Consider the following 17,638-nt stretch of genomic DNA (forward strand, 5'->3'; position numbering starts at 1 on the left):
GCAGTTATTCTCAACTGTTTGTACCTTACTCACCCGGGGAGTGAACAAACAAAAACAATGCTGGACAGCCAGTCCAGACCATCTGAGTGATTACAAGACTGCAACCGGGGCCCACATCCCAGCTTCACCCTGCTTACTGACAGTGCTGGGTGAGTGTTCATGTGCAAGGCTGTACTGTCTTAAAAGCCCTGAGGAGTTATTAGCAAACTGGATCTGCCCGGGATGCTTAAATGTACAAGTAAGGGGACAGTGGCTCCAAGAGCAGCCGAACCTCCTTTTGAACCTAGACTGTTGCCAGGCTGGTCACCCCAGTCTTCCCTCCAGAACTGTGGTTTGCAGTCTTCTTCTACAGTACAGTCACCTGGGGGGAGGGTCTAACTCCATTAAATTATAACGTGTAGAAAAGTGCACATGTAAACCTTTATAACCATGGAATCACCATCTAGATCAAGAAACAGAATATTGCCACCGCCCAGAACCACCCCCACCCCACCCAGCCCTGACCAGTACTTCCCTGAAACCACTGTCCTGACTCCTAATATTCAAGAGTTAGTTTTGCCTGTTTGGGGAGTTTTTACAAATGTAATCAGATAGAATGTTTTCTTTAGCATCTGGCAGTTTTTACTCACGAATGACCGTTAGTAACATTATTTTTCTTCTTAGTGAATGTGTCCCTTCACCCCTGTATTTGTGCATTTTAGTACAATGAGCAGATCTGATTTACTTGTTACTCCTCCGAGCCTTTTACAGATGTCTGCCTTGTCACTTACGCCTCGTCACAGGCGTAAGTGTGTATTCACATAGACCTGTGGTTCTGTCTGATCTCAGGCCAGTGATGGGAACGCATGGGTCTTTTGATTTCAGCTCTAATCTGGTGAGCACAAGGCTGAGGTGGATATAGTGGGGAGGTGTCCCACATTTACCCCTATTAATTAGAAGGGGTGCTGGGGCAAACCTGGATGGAGACACTTTGTGACCTTCCTGTCTGAACTGAATTTCCTACTCCACACAGTCTGATGGCTTCCTCTGCTTTAGTTCCTGCTTAAGCAAATAGGGCAGGACTCACAGTTTTAACTCAGATATTGTGCTTCTCTTTCAGACTGCCCTGCCTTTAGAGCTCCCGCAGGTGAAACCAAAGAGAAATAATGATGGCAAGGGACTAGGGATGCAGCTAAAGGGGCCCTTGGGGCCTGGAGGAAAGGGGTCCCTCTCGGAGATGAAATCCACCACCGCCGGCTTCCCCATGTACCCGGGTAAAGATGGCCCAGGATCGGGGCCTTCCAAGGGTTCTCAGAACCCCACTTCCCTGCTGCAGTTGGCCGCAGATCATTTGGAAGAAGAGCTAGATCTGCTGCTTAATTTGGATGCGCCTGTGAAAGAGGGAGGGGACGTCTTATCAGACCAGACAGCTCAGGACCTGGGATCCGAGAAGAGTGGGCAGGTGGCCCAAGAAGCAGCAGGTATGGTTTTCATTTTATTCCCACCCATCTTGTTGATTCTGGTGGTTTTCTGAGAATAGCTTCACCTTCGTCACATCCCCACACATCTTCATCGGTGTCTGCCATCGATCTGGCCTCATTCACTGACATCTATTTCTGTGCTCACATCTCCGCTTCCTCCTGAGCTGACCTTTCTGACACCGTTCTCACTCGATAATACTGGCCTTCCAAAGCTGCTACCTGCCTGACTGCAATCTTAAACCTGGGGCTACAAATTGAACTCATGCTATAAAAGGCATTTAGAGCCTTGTGGCCTCAGCTGTGCAGCAGCAGACCTTTTAATCGACTGAACAGGCCTGTGGACCAAGTCTGTGTGCTTCTCGCTTGCTATTCTGCTTTTGTTTAAAAAGGAGGAGGGTTCCTCACATGCTCATTCTGTGAGATGGTGGCCCATCTGACAGGGAGAGGCCTAGTGACTGCCCCGTCCATACACTGCCCTTAGGACCCTCTGATGGCTTTCCAGGATCGCTGCTTAGTAAAAAGGAAACAGAGCTGTTGGTCTTTAAAAAGGAAAAAAACCTCATGAACTGTGAGAGTCACCATTCAAATAAATAGAAGAGCAAATCTATCCCACTTATGAACGTGTTTAGGTATTATTGGATCTTCTTAGGGAGTAGGCACGATGACAGGATGTTTTCTCTTACCGGGAGCAAAGTTAACAACTTGGTTGATTTCTAGCATGGATCAAACCCCAGGGAAGCATTAACCCTCAATTCTAAGACTAACGTGAAGTTAACATTGCATTTATTTTCTTAGAACCTGCAAACCCATCTGTGTTGGAAGAAAAGAACGTGACCTCGGGGCAACCAAGTATATCCAGAAATGTTACCGAGGAAGAGCTTGAAGACTGGTTGGACAGCATGATTTCCTAATGACAAGGAAAGAAAGGGAAAAAGAGAGAGGGAAAAGAAAATGAAAACTGCCTGAAGCCAATTTCGGTTGCCTTGTAAAGGGTGTGCAGGCCCAAGGCTGTCCTAGAACAGCTGGTTTACAAGCAGGGCCCCAAGCCCATGTGGCCATCACGCTTAGCACAGTAGATGCCTTCCTCCATGTTCAGCAACATCTGAAGTAGACATTTAAGAGGCTCGCTACATTTGTTCTCTGGCTTTAGTAACTGAATAGATGTCTTAAGGGCAAGAGATGTTTCGGCCCTTGTTTCCAGTTTCTTCCTCTCTGTGTTTACAGCATAGCAGGTGCTGCTGATGAAGAGGAGAGAGATAAGTAACCAGGCATGCATTTGGCCAAAATAAAGAAACACTGGTCTGTAGACTTTCTCTTTCTTTCTTTCTTTCTTTCTTGTGTGGGGAGCTGTGCACTATTTGTTACTCCCATGTCCCTTTCCCTGCAGTCACAGGGTGGTTGGGAATCATCCAGAAGGTGGTTCATTACAAGAGGCCAAGCCGTGGAGTGGTGTCTATGATGACTTTATTGCAGTGGGCACTTCATGTTACTTAAGGAGATTCACCTAAATAGAGCAGCTCCACTACTTACAAGGGACCATAAAGCATTGCTCAGTTTGGCTTAAGGTTGAGATTTTTTTTTTTTTTTGAATTTTCAGTACAGTACTTCTAATAACAGCAATTGGTAAGCTGTTACTGAAAAAAAAAATCTTATGAATAACTTTTCCAGTGCAGTTTCATAAAGTAAGAGAAGATCAACACAACTGATTAATGGAACTGTCCATCTTGAACATAAACATAAAAAACTTGCATAGCTATATCTAAAGAGGTTTTTAAGGCACTTAATCGATATTTCAGTGTCGACAAAGTGGTGGGTTTTTGTTTTTTTCTATTTCTTTAACTGCTTAAAGCTTTTCAAGCTGATTCTGGATACATTCACTAGCGAGTACCATGGGAAAAATTAGACTGCAGTTAAAATGATTTTTTTTTTGTAGCTCAGACCATGACTCACTAGTGGGTTACTGTCACATGGCATTCAGGTGTTTAAAATTCCAGGTATTATGCATCTAAAACTTCCTACCTCTCCAGCCCTTCCCTTGTGATGTCATCCCAACATACTAGTTAGAACTGAAAAACATGAAGACTTTCCACTAGAGCTTCCTTGATGCTGTGCCATCATTTTGACAGGTCATCTCCCACAATATAAGTCCATTAGGTACAAAAAGCCAAGTCAATTCCAAAATAGCACAAATGTGTAATGAACTCTTCCTTGTGTGGGAGGCCTTTAGGAAATGTCACTTTTCCAATGTGTTGCAGAATTGTCAGAGAAGGATTTTATTGACCATCCAGAGTATGGTGGAGGCTTCTTTCACTCCCATTTATCCAAGCTGATCTTCATATTGTTTCCGGAAGCAGTCACCAGCTGGGAAGAAATCCCAGCACCTTTCTTGGTACATCTTCCAGACGTAAGATTCCTGAAATAGTGAGAACCAACCACAGTAAGCTGAAACCCAGTTTTCCGTCTCTGCATCTCCCTTTGGGAATACTGATGTGGATAAGTATGAGGCCCAACTGGCACGTTCTTTCTTGCTTATTCCCAGCCACCGCTCCCCCACCCCCAGCTATTTTGGGAGCAAGAAGTCATTTCTGCCTTCTCCTAACCACCACCTCCCCACCACCATCCCAAACAAAAACCCCCCAGTGAAACCAACTCAGTGATTGCCACTAAAAATACTTAAAAGATTTAGCAGTGAGTTGATTCCATATCATTTGTAATCGCGAGGAGGCAGAATGTATGATGAGTGTGTGCTGAGGGCCCACTGAGGCCGGGGCCAGGAGGGCCGAGCTAGATACGGATGCCAGTTGCCTCTAAGTGTCTGAGCTATGGCGTTTTCCTCCCCTGTTCTCTGCCTTTGTTTCTTGTTCATACTTAGTCACAGAATCCCTCTGATGCACACTCTGTCGCACCCACCCCTTCGCATCCCTGAGTCACCCACAGAGGAGGTCGCTGTCTTCCTCGTGCTGTCTCTCCCACCATTTTACTCTGAGGCACCTGCTCTTTGCTGCACCGCCCACTCCGCTTCCCATTGTCTTTTTCTCTGTTAACGTTCTCCCCACCTCCAGCAACCCTAAGGGCTTAGCAAACGCCAGTGTCTGCTGGGAAGGATAACCAGGGGGCCTTTTGAAACAGATGGGAGTCACCTTAAAATCTGACTTTGTAATTCACAAAGAGATGGTATTAACAGTGCAGGAAGCAGTGGGAAAATGCACAGAAGAGATGGATGGGGTCATTTCTCTACTGAGTGTTGACTTAGGAAGGGGAAGCCCTAACACAGGGGTGTGATTCTATTATATATTTCTCACCTGTCCCGTGTGCTCTGTCTCATCTTTGTTAATCAAATACATGAGGAAGAACCTGGAACGAGGAAAAAAGCTTTACCAACCAAGGGAAACAGTATTAGATACTTTGGTTAGAAAACTAAATTTCATTTTCTCAAGTGAACTGGAGAGAGGATCAGTATGTTGTTTAGCATCATGTTGACCACTCACCATACCTTTTAGAATTGGGGAAACGTGGCGTGACAACATACACCATTATTTTCTAATAATATACATAAATCTCAAAATGAGCCTTTCTGTGAAGAGGTCCTTTTTACTATCACCAAACCTTGAGCTAAGATCACTTTTGAGGAACCATTTGTAGCTACCATTTTATAGTTTTTTTAAAAAAAACCCTAATATAAACAATAAAATGGTAGCCAGAACTCTAACCATATAATTTTTAGTTGGCCAGTTTATTCTCATATAGGAATGCAGAATTGAAATCATGTCTATCTCAAAGATATGTCACAGAAAAGTATTGATAAAAGTATTGACTCTCATTCAGTTGCCCTGATTTTTCCAGAAGTGTAGTTTTATTGTTGTTGTTTTTTTACTGACAATGGAGGTAGGCCAGTGTAGTTCCACTTGCTCTAACCAGGAGGCTTGTGTCTCAGGTTTGAGTATGTCTGGAAAACAGAATCATGAGGCTGGGGCTGGCCTCTCAGCTCACATTATGCGATCTCAGAGGCAGCATCCAAGGGAATCGACCTGTGCCCTTCAGGATAACAACCGTGAGGCTGGTGAAAGGAAGAGAAAGCATAAATAGCATCCTTGGGAGGGTGAGGAGAGCTTGAGCCCCAGATTTTGAGTTCTCCCAGGATATTCTTAGGTTTATAGACTCAGATTGTGGCCCACAGTGAAGCAATAACTACTTTCCTTCCTTTTATCAGACTAAGAAAGGAAACGTGACCAGTATCTTGCCATATAGGACATTATTGCTTTCCGAGCACATTTAATTCACAAAGCACAATTTTTAGGGGTGGGGGGAAGTTTTAAGCATGAATAAGACCAGTTCTCTCCCCTCAAGCTTGCTAGTGGAGGGGCACAGAGGAAATACACTATTATGTACGGAGTGCCACGGGAAGTACCTTCGAGAGTCCCAACTGTTCTCTATCCACGGGCCTGAGATGAGCCACAGGCTCACCTTTTCTAGAAGTACATCCATCCTGATCACCTCCATGAAGATGCAAAAAACAATGAACACTCATGGTTCGAGGAAAGGTATGCCCAAGGGTCAGTGATTTTTTTTTTTTTAAACCTGTGTTTCTGTCTTAAAGTCATTTTAGCAAAAAGACATTGTTACTTCTCTTTGACAATAAGCTCCCTCAGTGGCGAGGCCCATTCTATCCTAAAGAAAGATTAGGGTTTTCTAAACAATAAAGGGTAGACACAGAGGGGAAGGGCCAGGCCAGTTAGCAGAGCCCAGCAGTTTCTTTTCTTGAAAATGATGATCACTTACAGAATCTGCATTGTCAGCTGATGTATATTCCCTATAAATTCTGTAAGTTTCCTAGGCAGTTTGTGGCACACAATAGATTCTGAATACCTTCTGCCCGAATGAGATATTTATTATTTACCTACTGGGTGCCAGGCCTCAGGTGCTGGGATATAGCAATGTGAAAACACTCACATCTTAAACCCAGCCTGGAAATTAACCCTGGAATCCAGCATCGTGCAGGTCAGGGGCCACCTTGACGAGAGCAAATAGGAATTGGTGGGGAGGAAGGCCAACTGCAGGGGAGAGTGAGTGAGTTCTAAGGAGAGTAAGAGAGAGAGAAATTGGAGACTGTGAACAGGCACATTTTTCCATTTTTTCTGGAAGAGAAGGAAAAGTGGGGCCATAGCCTTTTTTCTTGGTTTAGGATTAAAAAATAAGGTGCTAGGAAAAATCCCCAAGCGAATAGGACCTTGGGAAGGAATGGGATCTAATTCCAGGTGGAGGGCAGGGTATACGGCAAAGGTACGGCTCATGGGGACTCCTGCAGGTTCTTTCCTAATTGCTCCTGCTTTCCAGAGACCAAGGAGGAAAAGACATTAGCAGAGTGTGAACTGTAAGACATAAACTGCATTTGACTCACTGCTCTTCCCCCACCCCTGTCACCTGCGCTGACCAAGGATACTCACAGGTAGTTGGCTAAGTTGTGCTCTTGCAGTGTGTGTGTCTCAAAACCATGAGGGGTCGTGTCAAAGTAGTCATTGCCAATCCCACAGATGAAGCATTTAGTCTGAGAAAAGTAACAGAAAAGGCGTGAGTAGGTATGACATTACAGGCAGTTGGAAAAAGGGTGATGATCTCTAACTGAATTGAGAGATACTGAAAAATATTTCCCTTTCGTGCTTCAGGCTGTTAGTCACCTACTCCACAGTGTCTGGCTAGTGGAGGGTACCTGCTCTCGCCCAAGCCTGGAGCATGACAGAGGCAGCAGGTGGGAGGGTAGGGCACAGAGGGTGGAGCAGAAGAAATGCCCAGAGCTGGAGGATGGGCGTAGATAAAAGGGCAGGCATGGAAAACAAACTTGGGTAGTAGTTTTGCCTAGGGCTGAGGAATAGCAGAACCTATTGTTTAAAAAATCCATTTGCTGTGAGATACAAAAATGGAGTTGGGATTAGAAAGGTAGGTACCTCCATATCCTCTCGTACTTGTTCCTGCTGGTCTCTCAGCTCCCCAAAAGCATCAATGATAAGACCTGGAATTTTAAATATGAAAACAGAATGCTTTGCATAACCTGTCTAGTAATTCAGAGCAGAGGCCACTTTGTTTAAAAAATAAAAAGGGGAATTATGAAGCTGAATGATACAATTAAACCAAAATCAGAAAAAAAAAAAAGACAAAACCCACTTGTGTTTTCAGATGCTGTATCCTGGTTAATCATTTTTCATGGTTCCTCTTACTCCACCTCTCTGCAATATTTGATGCTAACTACTCACTCCTCCTCGACTCTTTCTTCTCATCCTTCCTTCCTCGTCCCTCTGTTTGCTGGGCTGTTCCTTTTCTTCCTTATCGGCTCTTCCTCTTCTAGCCCCTCAGGCACTGATGTGTATCAACTGGGGTTCCTCCTCTGCTTTTTTGCTTTTGTTTTTGGGAAATCTCTACACCCCCATCTTCAACCACCACCACTAATGGATCCTGTGTCTTTTATTTTTGCATTCATTAATACTTATTTTATATGTCCTTATGTAATATTTTTTTACCTTATACCATTCCTGATTTGTCTCCTAAAAGACATATTAGAGTTAACTGCTTGTTGATCCTCAACATCTGTATGGCTTATAGGTCTCTCGACTGGGCATGACTTAAATCTATCATCATCGTTCTCTGATTCCTGACAAGCTACTAACATACCAGTACCTCTCCCTGCGAAGAAGGAAAAAACATGTCACACTCTTACAGCTCCTCTTTCTGCTCCTTCCTCACCCCATTGCCTGGGAGATAAATGATCAGGACAGAAATCATGAGGGCCCATACTAACCACGGGAGATATTTAGGAAGCAGGATAAGATGGAAATGATCAGTTCAGATTTGGCAGTGAAGGAGGGTGGTCCTCTGCAAGGATGTTCAAGTTTCTTGTATCACTACCTGGGTATATCTTTGGGCTTCTATATAGTAGATGTCTAGAAATGTCGTTTGAATTAACAAGTAAGTGAACGCATGAAACTCTTTTCAGAAAACAATTAAGTGATAGATGCAGAAAGGTAAAGAGAACTAGACTGAGCCCCGTGCATACAACGTAACTGGTAAGCATACCTTGGATGATGGCTAGCAGGATGACAATGACGAAGAAGAAGAAGGTAATGTCAAAAACGATGCGATACATTTCATATGGGTCCCCAGCAGGGTCTTCAATTTCATCCCCGATGCCACCTCCAGCTCTCACTCCCACGTACATGTGGAACAGGTAACACTAGAGAAGAAAAATCATGGCAATTTGAGAAAAAGCTGCAGAGTTTCGTTTGTTGTTATGGAGATGGTCTGATCATTCATGTAATTAAAAATATGACAGCCCTGAGGCAGGAGAAGAGTACACTTCACAGTAACATATTCATACTGCTAACTCTGGGCTCGCATCCTCTGGTATCTATAAAGATGGAAAGATTGCTGTTCCATGTAGCCTTTAAAAGATATTTTTTGCTCCTTTTCTATAAAACAGTTTTGAACTGCTGGACACACACATGAGAATTCACTCTAGGCGTGTATAAGATAAAAGGACTTTAGGCTCTGAGGAGGATGGCAGATATGAATTTTATCTCATTTAAGTGCCAGCCTCCAGGAAAAGTCTGCCCTCCTCCTGCATTCTCTGCACACCTAGGAGCATGGGGCTCCCTACAGCATCTCCTCCCAAGCTGCACGCGTGCACCAGGTAGGGCTCACAGACCAGGCTGCCCCCTGTCCCTCCTCCTAACAGGCTGTGATGGGTTCGGGATGCAAGTGTGGGAGGCAATCTTAGGGCTGGTAAATCAAAAACCAGGGGCAGCACGGAGCCTGGGCTGGCCACACTGCGGCTTCAGCAACCTGTAGTGTTGCTGTCTCAGGGTGCTTGCCCTGAGAAAGGATATGGAGGGTTTTTAGCCAAAAAGTGCCTCCATTTTCTGGAGAAATGATCACAGTGGGGGCAGGGGAGCAGTGTACTGTCACTGGTCTCTAATACACACATTCTTTTCCTGCAATCTGGTCCCTATAAATGTCTAGAGATGCTGCTGCAGCTAGGCCCTTCTAGCCCCACAGAGGCTGCCCTGAAAGGACCCTGCTGCCCCAACCTGATCCCACTGCTATGACGTTTTTCAGATGACATGTGTTCTGAAAGAAGGCCCACTGGCTTGCTGAAATAAACTGAGCACCAGGTTTGTGGGATTCTTTGCTCCCAGCTCTCAAAGGCAAAGGATCCAGACTTGACTTCTGTGAGATACAGACTTGGGTTAACTCACAGCTTCACCACACACAAACGTGGACAGATGACAACCCACCTACCTGTGTGCTCCTTCCAGCTGGACCCAGACAAGTGGCATATTCCACCACTTCTGTCTTTCCAGGGTCTGCCGCGCTTTTGGACCAGACATCAGCATTCTGTGCTCATCTCTGTCTCCACGCTGCCACTCTGCCCACAGCCCTTCTCCCCCCGCCAGGCAGGGCAGCCCCACAGGGACTCACCGTCATCATGTCATCACACTTCATGTCGGGCTCGTCGTCGTCTTCACTTTTGTTGTAGAACTTGCGGAAGAAGTTGAAGGCCACCACGGTATAGAGATAAACCACCACGGCCAGGAGACCGACGGTCAGGACCAGCTGGGAGCAGAGAGAGACGGAAGAGGCAGTGGGTCTTCCCCTTAAAGGCTCGTGGGAGACTCCAAGGAAACAGGAAAGTGGAACGATGAGGGGACGGGAACGAAGGCGGTGACACTCCAGATGCCAAAAGGGAGATGAGACCAGAGAAGAAAACAGGCTTGTCGGGAGAAAAGAGTAATGATGGGCTCTTACGGACTAAATTGGGCCCCTGAGATTCGTATGCTGAAGCCCTGATGCTCAGCATCTCTGAATGTGACTGCATTTGGAGACAGGGCCTTTAAAGGGGTGATTAAATTAAAATGAGGCTGTTAGGGTGGGCACTGCTCTAATCTGACTTGGTTTTTTTAACAAGAGAAGGTTAGGACTCGAGAGATACGAGGGATGCACTGAAGCATAATAAAGTGAAAAAGCTGCAGGCCATGGAGAGAGGCCTCAGGGAAACCAAGCTCCCCACGTCTTTATCTTGGACTTCCAGCCTCCAGAACTGAGACAAAATCAACGTCTGTTGTCTAAGCCTCCAGTCTTGAGTACAGCAAGTTCCCTAGGTACGAATGAGTTCTATTCCAAGAGGGCATTTATAAGTCCAACAAAGTTAGCCTAGATACCCAACTAACACAACTGGCTATATATTGTAACAGGTTTATAATACTTTTCAGGTAAATAGTACGTAACAAACACAAAAAATAAGACATTTTGAATTTTACAGTACCTTGAAAAGTACAGTGGTACAGTACAATAGCTGGCATACAGGGCACACTGACAACTTGAAAGTTTGTATGTAGGGGACTTACTGTATATTGTTACAACAGCCTGGGCAGACTGACGCCTGGGGTGCTGCACAGGGGCACGTGTAAACTACAGAGGGATTTAAGGATGAGAAGAGTGATGGCGCTCTAAGCGTGGTTACTTTGGTTTTTTACAGAGAAAGCAATGACCTGCAGCTTCATGATGTAGCTGCTTTTTTTAATTTGTAGTTGATTCACAATGTTGGTTTCAGGTGTACCGCACAATGATTGTTATACACATACCCACACACACATTCTTTTTCATATTTTCCCTATAGGTTATCACAAAATAGTGAGTATAGTTTCCTGTGCTATAAAGTGAGTCCTTGTTTCTATGTTATGTGTGTGTGGTAGTCGCTCAGTCATGTCCGACTTTTTGCGACCCTGTGGACTGTAGCCCACTAGGCTCCTTTGTCCATGGGATTCTCCAGGCAAGAATACTGGAGTGGGTTGCCATTTCCTTCTCCAAATTTTTTTTTATATGTAGTCATGTGTATATGTTAATTTCAAACTTCTAATTTACCCTTCCCTACCTGCATTGGTAACTATAAATTCTAATGCTGTTTCTAAAGATAATTAACACAGTTGTAAATCAACTATACTTCAATTAAAAAAATATCTGAGTCACACTGCTGTACAGAAGAAATTAACATTATGCTGTAAATCAACTATACTTCAATAACATTTGTAAAAAACGGAAACTACAGATTCCTTGGGCTGGTGGGTATCTATCCCCACATCATGATATTTCATAATGAACCATGAACTGGGTAACTGTCACAGCTTTGCTCAACCATAAAAATTCTTACAGTAACTTCAGAGTGACATCTTTCATAATGAAGAAACCTCCTTGGACCTTTGCTGGAGTCATAGGGCCTGTTTGTTTCCTGGCTTTTAGGAAGCACCATAAATGAGGTCTACAGAAGACCTGCTCATCTGGCCTACGCCAGGGAATAGGTGTTGAGCTTCATTTGATGGAAGATCAACAAGATAAAATCTTTGCCCTCAAGTTGCTACACAAAAGGAAGCAGGCAAGATAAGTACCAGAACTGACAGATTCAGTGACTTCTTGCACAATGAATTTAGTAACTCATATCTTAAATAGCAGACTTCACAGAGAGAGGCTGGTTTAGAAGTGCTAGAGTGCTCTTGCGTGAAATCCTTAGCCTCCCTTGAGTCTCAGTTCTCTTTCTCAAGTGAGCATAACATCTACTTTGGTAGATGACCATCTACTTTGGTCGTGAGCCTGTTGCAACACTTGGCACAAGCTAGGCACATTTTTTAAACACCATCTTGTCAGGGTTTAGTCAGCAAGCCCACATAAAAAGTGATTGTTCATCTTTTTCATGTAAGGTGTGTTTTTGCTGTGTAACGCCACTAAGCCAAATGAACAAAACGTGAGCTTTCAATATCTGAGTAGAGGATCATGTCATCTGCAAACAGTGAGAGTTTTACTTCTTCTTTTCCAATTTGGATTCCTTTTATTTCTTTTTCTGTTCTGATTGCTGTGGCCAAAACTTCCAGAACTATGTTGAATAGTAGCGGTGAAAGTGGACACCCTTGTCTTGTTCCTGACTTTAGGGGAAATGCTTTCAATTTTTCACCATTGAGGATAACGTTTGCTGTGGGTTTGTCATAGATAGCTTTTATTATGTTGAGGTCTGTTCCTTCTATTCCTGCTTTCTGGAGAGTTTTTATCATAAATGGATGTTGAATTTTGTCAAAGGCCTTCTCTGCATCTATTGAGATAATCATATGGTTTTTATTTTTCAGTTTGTTAATGTGGTGAATTACATTGATTGATTTGCGGATATTGAAGAATCCTTGCATCCCTGGGATAAAGCCCACTTGGTCATGGTGTATGATCTTTTTAATGTGTTGTTGGATTCTGATTGCTAGAATTTTGTTGAGGATTTTTGCATCTATGTTCATCAGAGATACTGGCCTGTAGTTTTCTTTTTTTGTGACATCTTTGTCAGGTTTTGGTATTAGGGTGATGGTGGCCTCATAGAATGAGTTTGGAAGTTTACCTTCCTCTGCAATTTTCTGGAACACACATATGGACACCTTATCTTTGACAAAGGAGGCAAGAATATACAATGGAGTAAAGACAATCTCTTTAACAAGTGGTGCTGGGAAAACTGGTCAACCACTTGTAAAAGAATGAAACTAGATCACTTCCTAACACCGCACACAAAAATAAACTCAAAATGGATTAAAGATCTAAATGTAAGATCAGAAACTATAAAACTCCTAGAGGAGAACATAGGCAAAACACTCTCAGACATAAATCACAGCAGGATCCTCTATGATCCACCTCCCAGAATTCTGGAAATAAAAGCAAAAATAAACAAATGGGATCTAATTAAAATTAAAAGCTTCTGCACAACAAAGGAAAATATAAGCAAGGTGAAAAGACAGCCTTCTGAATGGGAGAAAATAATAGCAAATGAAGCAACTGACAAACAACTAATCTCAAAAATATACAAGCAACTTATGCAGCTCAATTCCAGAAAAATAAACGACCCAATCAAAAAATGGGCCAAAGAACTAAATAGACATTTCTCCAAAGAAGACATATGGATGGCTAACAAACACATGAAAAGATGCTCAACATCACTCATTATTAGAGAAATGCAAATCAAAACCACAATGAGGTACCACTTCACACCAGTCAGAATGGCTGCGATCCAAAAATCTGCAAGCAATAAATGCTGGAGAGGGTGTGGAGAAAAGGGAACCCTCCTACACTGTTGGTGGGAATGCAAACTAGTACAGCCACTTTGGAGAACAGTGTGGAGATTCCTTAAAAAATTGCAAATAGAACTACCTTATGACCCAGAAATCCCACTGCTGGGCATACACACCGAGGAAACCAGAATTGAAAGAGACACATGTACCCCAATGTTCATCGCAGCACTGTTTATAATAGCCAGGACATGGAAACAACCTAGATGTCCATCAGCAGATGAATGGATAAGAAAGCTGTGGTACATATACACAATGGAGTATTACTCAGCCGTTAAAAAGAATTCATTTGAATCAGTTCTGATGAGATGGATGAAACTGGAGCCGATTATACAGAGTGAAGTAAGCCAGAAAGAAAAACACCAATACAGTATACTAACACATATATATGGAATTTAGGAAGATGGCAATGACGACCCTGTATGCAGGACAGGGAAAGAGACACAGATGTGTATAACGGACTTTTGGACTCAGAGGGAGAGGGAGAGGGTGGGATGATTTGGGAGAATGACATTCTAACATGTATACTATCTTGTGAAATGAATCGCCAGTCTATGTCTGACGCAGGATGCAGCATGCTTGGGGCTGGTGCATGGGGATGACCCAGAAAGATGTTATGGGGAGGGAGGTGGGAGGGGGGTTCATGTCTGGGAAAGCATGTAAGAATTAAAGATTTTAAAATTTAAAAAATAAAAAACTAAAAATAAATAAAAAATAAAAAAAATATCTGAGTAAAGGGGAAGAAAATAATTCTGTTGATTAAAAAAAAAAAAAACCATATTGGAGAACTGGCATTCCATAAATCACCTTTTGGGAGAGGCCACTTTTATAGGATAAAACTTCCCAAGACACATATGGAAAAGTAATACACAATGCTGTTTCTCTACAGATCCTATAAGGAAGAATTTACCACTCTAAGCAAACATCTGTATCATTGGTTCTATCATCACCTCCCCAAACTTTTAGCTTTTGTGGCAAATGCAAATGTCTATCTCTACCTTCCCTCCATTCTTTTTTAGTGTCAACCAAGAAACAACCAGGAAACTGTTGCTGCTACCAGAAGCCTAGAAGAAACAACCCATCATCATATCTGATGATCTAGCACCCTTTCATTTTAGAGCACTTAAAATATAACTTTTTTTTCTGGTTGGAATTTTCATTTTTTAAGGTGTGCAATGTGATGACTTAATACATGCATACATTATAAAATGATCACCATGCTCAAGCTAATGAACACGTCCATCATCTCACACATTTCCTGTATGTGTGTGCTGAAAACAATGAAGAGCTATTTTCTAAGCAAATTTCAAGTATACAATTCAGTAGCTTTAACTGTAATCACCATACTTTAGATCCCCAGTGCTAATTTATTCAATAACCAAAAGTTTGTACTTTTTGACCAATACTGCCACTTCCCCCAACACCCCCTGGTGACTACTGCTCTACTCTCTGGTTCCAGAAGTTTGCCTTGTTTATTATTTCACATCAGATGACACCGTACAGTATTTGTCTTCCTGTGTCTGGCTTGTTTCACTAAGCATAATGCCCTATAGTTTCATCTATGTTGCTGCAAATGGCAAACTTTCTCTTTTTATGGCTGATATTCTGCTCTATGTCCATTACAAATTTTGTTTATCTAGGATGGATATAGGTTGTTTTTATATCTTGGCTATTGGGAAGAATGCTGCTATGAACATGTAGAATATAGATCTCTCTTCAAGGTACTGATTTCATTTCCTTGAGAGAGAAATACATGCCCAGAAGTGGAACTGCTGGATAATATGGCAATTCTATACTTAGTTTTTTGAGGACTTGCTCTACTGTTTCCCATAATGGCATGGCTGTAATTAACTTCACCTTCTTTTCCCCTAGAAAGATTTAGAGATGTGAGGGAACAGGTCTCATTCGTGGGTTTGCACTTAATGAGGAGTGAAAAGCTACAGAGTTTGTTGACAGGAGGAGCCATTTGGGAATTTTAATGAAGGGATTGACCCTGACAGTTCTGTAGTGGACAGACTGGATACTGATGAGACTGGCTATAGAGCAAGACTATACAGATATATAGAGACGGATACACATAGATGTATATATAGCTATGTATGTCTGCATATGGCTGTGTATATGTGTGTAGATAAATATCTATGGGGCTTCCCTGGCGCTCAGACAGTAAGGAATCTACCTGCAATGCCAGAGACCCAGGTTCGATCCCTGGGTCAGGAAGATCAAAGGAATGGCAACTCCAGTATTCTTGCCTGGAGAATTCCATCGACAGAGGAGCCTGGTGGGCTACAATCCATGGAGTTGCAGAGTCGGACACAACTGAGTAATTAACACTTTCACTTTCATAGATACCTGTCATTGGTTCTTAATTGGAAGCGTGTAGGCTACAGTCTATGTGGTCACAAAGAGTCGGACACAACTGAGCGACTTCACTTCCATACTTCCATCAGAAGTACCTAGTGACTTTTCTAAGTACATACACTGATCTAAATGTTAAAGGTTTCTGAATCAAGGTCTTCTGCCTTTTAATTGGCTGTAATTTTGCAAAACCAATCACTATTCATTCAAGCGTTTGACCACAAAAAGCACATTATACACTATGACACATATCTTCCTGTCATACACTAGTGTACTACCTGTTATTGGTTATGATTTTTCCTATCCGTATCTTGGTCCCTCCCATTCTGCACCAGTAGAAACCCCATACCTGTTTGCCATTGTGAGTGACAGATGACAGAATAGTCCTCAGAGTCTTGAAGCCCATCGCGATATCCAGAAGATGAGCAGCGAAGAAAAAGTTGTTGTAGTGGCCCAGGACTGACATGGTTGTGTACCAGGCGAGGTAGAGAAAGGACTGGGGAGTGGAAGAGATTGAGCAGCTTTTCAGGCATTCATGAAACCCACTGTTTCTCATCTTGGGCTGTGAACTGACCCAAGAATTGCCAAGTGAAGCCCCCTTCTGCCTTATACTATCGCATGAGAGAGAAGTGTCCCCCCACAGCCTAAGGGTGTCTGTTTTCCACGAGAACTCCCTGCATCTTCCTGGGCTGCCTCCATAGCTCGTTTCTTTGTAGCATCTAATGACATCCCTAGACTTGGGGGCACAGGATTTCACTTTCCCAGATGCCATACTTACATTGTCAGTAAAAACAACTCCCAGCTTCCAGACATGGTACTTCATGTCGATGGAACTTAGCCTAAAGGGGAACAAGTCATTTCAAAGCTTATAAATGTCAAGATTTAAGTGTTTAATAAGGGGAAAAAAGTTTGTTCTTTTCTCTCTCAGGGTTTAATAAATCTATAAATAGCTCTGAGCTTTATGAAGTTTTATGTGTTCACCATAGAATGAGAGTGGCTGAATCACACATCCTGAAATTTTAATGTCTTTCTCCTTCAGCTTTATCAGGCATGAAGGCTGCCTTCACATTTTTTTTTAAAGCAGTATCCCCCTGCTGCCCCAATATATTAGAACCTAGAAGAAATACTTAGGCTAAACCAGAGCCTGAGACATGATTACGAGTTTTGCCTCCAGCACAGGGAGGACAACTGGAAAGACAAAGGGTCTAGGCAGCCAGACTCTGAGGTTTGACTCCTAAGCTCTGTACCATGACACCAGGGAGGCCGCCTCCACTTTGGTCTCTTCCACTGGGCTAAAGTCAAGGGCATTTTTGTCCAAACCCAGGAGTTCAGCAATGCGTTCTGCTCCGTAGAGATCTCCATATTTGTTGATCACCTAAAGCAGAGAAGAGAGCAGGGTGAGCTCAGGCCATGCACCACCATCAGTGTGTTCTCCAGCTCCGATGTCTCCAGAGCCGTGTCACACTCTGGGCTCTTCCAAGGGGTTGATATGAATCAAAACGCAAAAGAAAATGAGTAACCCCCACAGAAAACAGAAGCAATAAAGACAAGTGAAAGCTGCTTTTCTGGCTATCATTTTGGAAGGGAGGAAAAAAACCTAGGACACAGAAAAGTGATTGTGTTAAGCTGTTTAAAGCATGAGTATAAGAACTAAGCCCCCAAATGTTTCTGTTGACTTACTCTCCT

The 17,638-nt window shown here is 43.1% G+C and overlaps 2 protein-coding genes and 1 long non-coding RNA gene across 11 annotated transcripts in view; 2 read left to right on the plus strand and 1 right to left on the minus strand.

Annotated features, from left to right (window-relative positions):
* The window catches only part of AVEN (apoptosis and caspase activation inhibitor), a 195,995-nt gene extending 193,229 nt beyond the window's left edge, over positions 1 to 2,766 (plus strand). The window contains exons 6-7 of the mRNA XM_069597510.1: positions 1,100 to 1,460; positions 2,256 to 2,766. Coding sequence (XP_069453611.1) covers positions 1,100 to 1,460; positions 2,256 to 2,371 — 477 coding nt within the window. The 3' untranslated portion in view covers positions 2,372 to 2,766. The remainder of the gene's footprint in view (positions 1 to 1,099; positions 1,461 to 2,255) is intronic.
* Positions 2,767 to 2,907: 141 nt separating this feature from the next.
* The window catches only part of RYR3 (ryanodine receptor 3), a 575,944-nt gene continuing 561,213 nt past the window's right edge, over positions 2,908 to 17,638 (minus strand). For all 9 annotated transcript variants that reach the window (XM_069595972.1, XM_069595974.1, XM_069595971.1 and 6 more), the window contains 9 exons: positions 17,200 to 17,327; positions 16,731 to 16,791; positions 16,302 to 16,448; positions 9,927 to 10,061; positions 8,526 to 8,682; positions 7,403 to 7,467; positions 6,905 to 7,005; positions 4,763 to 4,814; positions 2,908 to 3,873 (listed from right to left, as the gene is read on the minus strand). In XM_069595972.1, the coding sequence (XP_069452073.1) occupies positions 3,778 to 3,873; positions 4,763 to 4,814; positions 6,905 to 7,005; positions 7,403 to 7,467; positions 8,526 to 8,682; positions 9,927 to 10,061; positions 16,302 to 16,448; positions 16,731 to 16,791; positions 17,200 to 17,327 (942 nt within the window). In that variant the 3' untranslated portion in view covers positions 2,908 to 3,777. The remainder of the gene's footprint in view (positions 3,874 to 4,762; positions 4,815 to 6,904; positions 7,006 to 7,402; positions 7,468 to 8,525; positions 8,683 to 9,926; positions 10,062 to 16,301; positions 16,449 to 16,730; positions 16,792 to 17,199; positions 17,328 to 17,638) is intronic.
* On the plus strand, positions 10,150 to 13,050 carry LOC138443479 (uncharacterized). The gene is made up of 2 exons (XR_011258168.1): positions 10,150 to 10,606; positions 12,620 to 13,050. It is a non-coding gene; the product is annotated as an uncharacterized lncRNA (long non-coding RNA).

The sequence above is a fragment of the Ovis canadensis genome, chromosome 7 (assembly GCF_042477335.2).
Source record: "Ovis canadensis isolate MfBH-ARS-UI-01 breed Bighorn chromosome 7, ARS-UI_OviCan_v2, whole genome shotgun sequence".
Taxonomy (NCBI): Eukaryota; Metazoa; Chordata; class Mammalia; order Artiodactyla; family Bovidae; genus Ovis; species Ovis canadensis.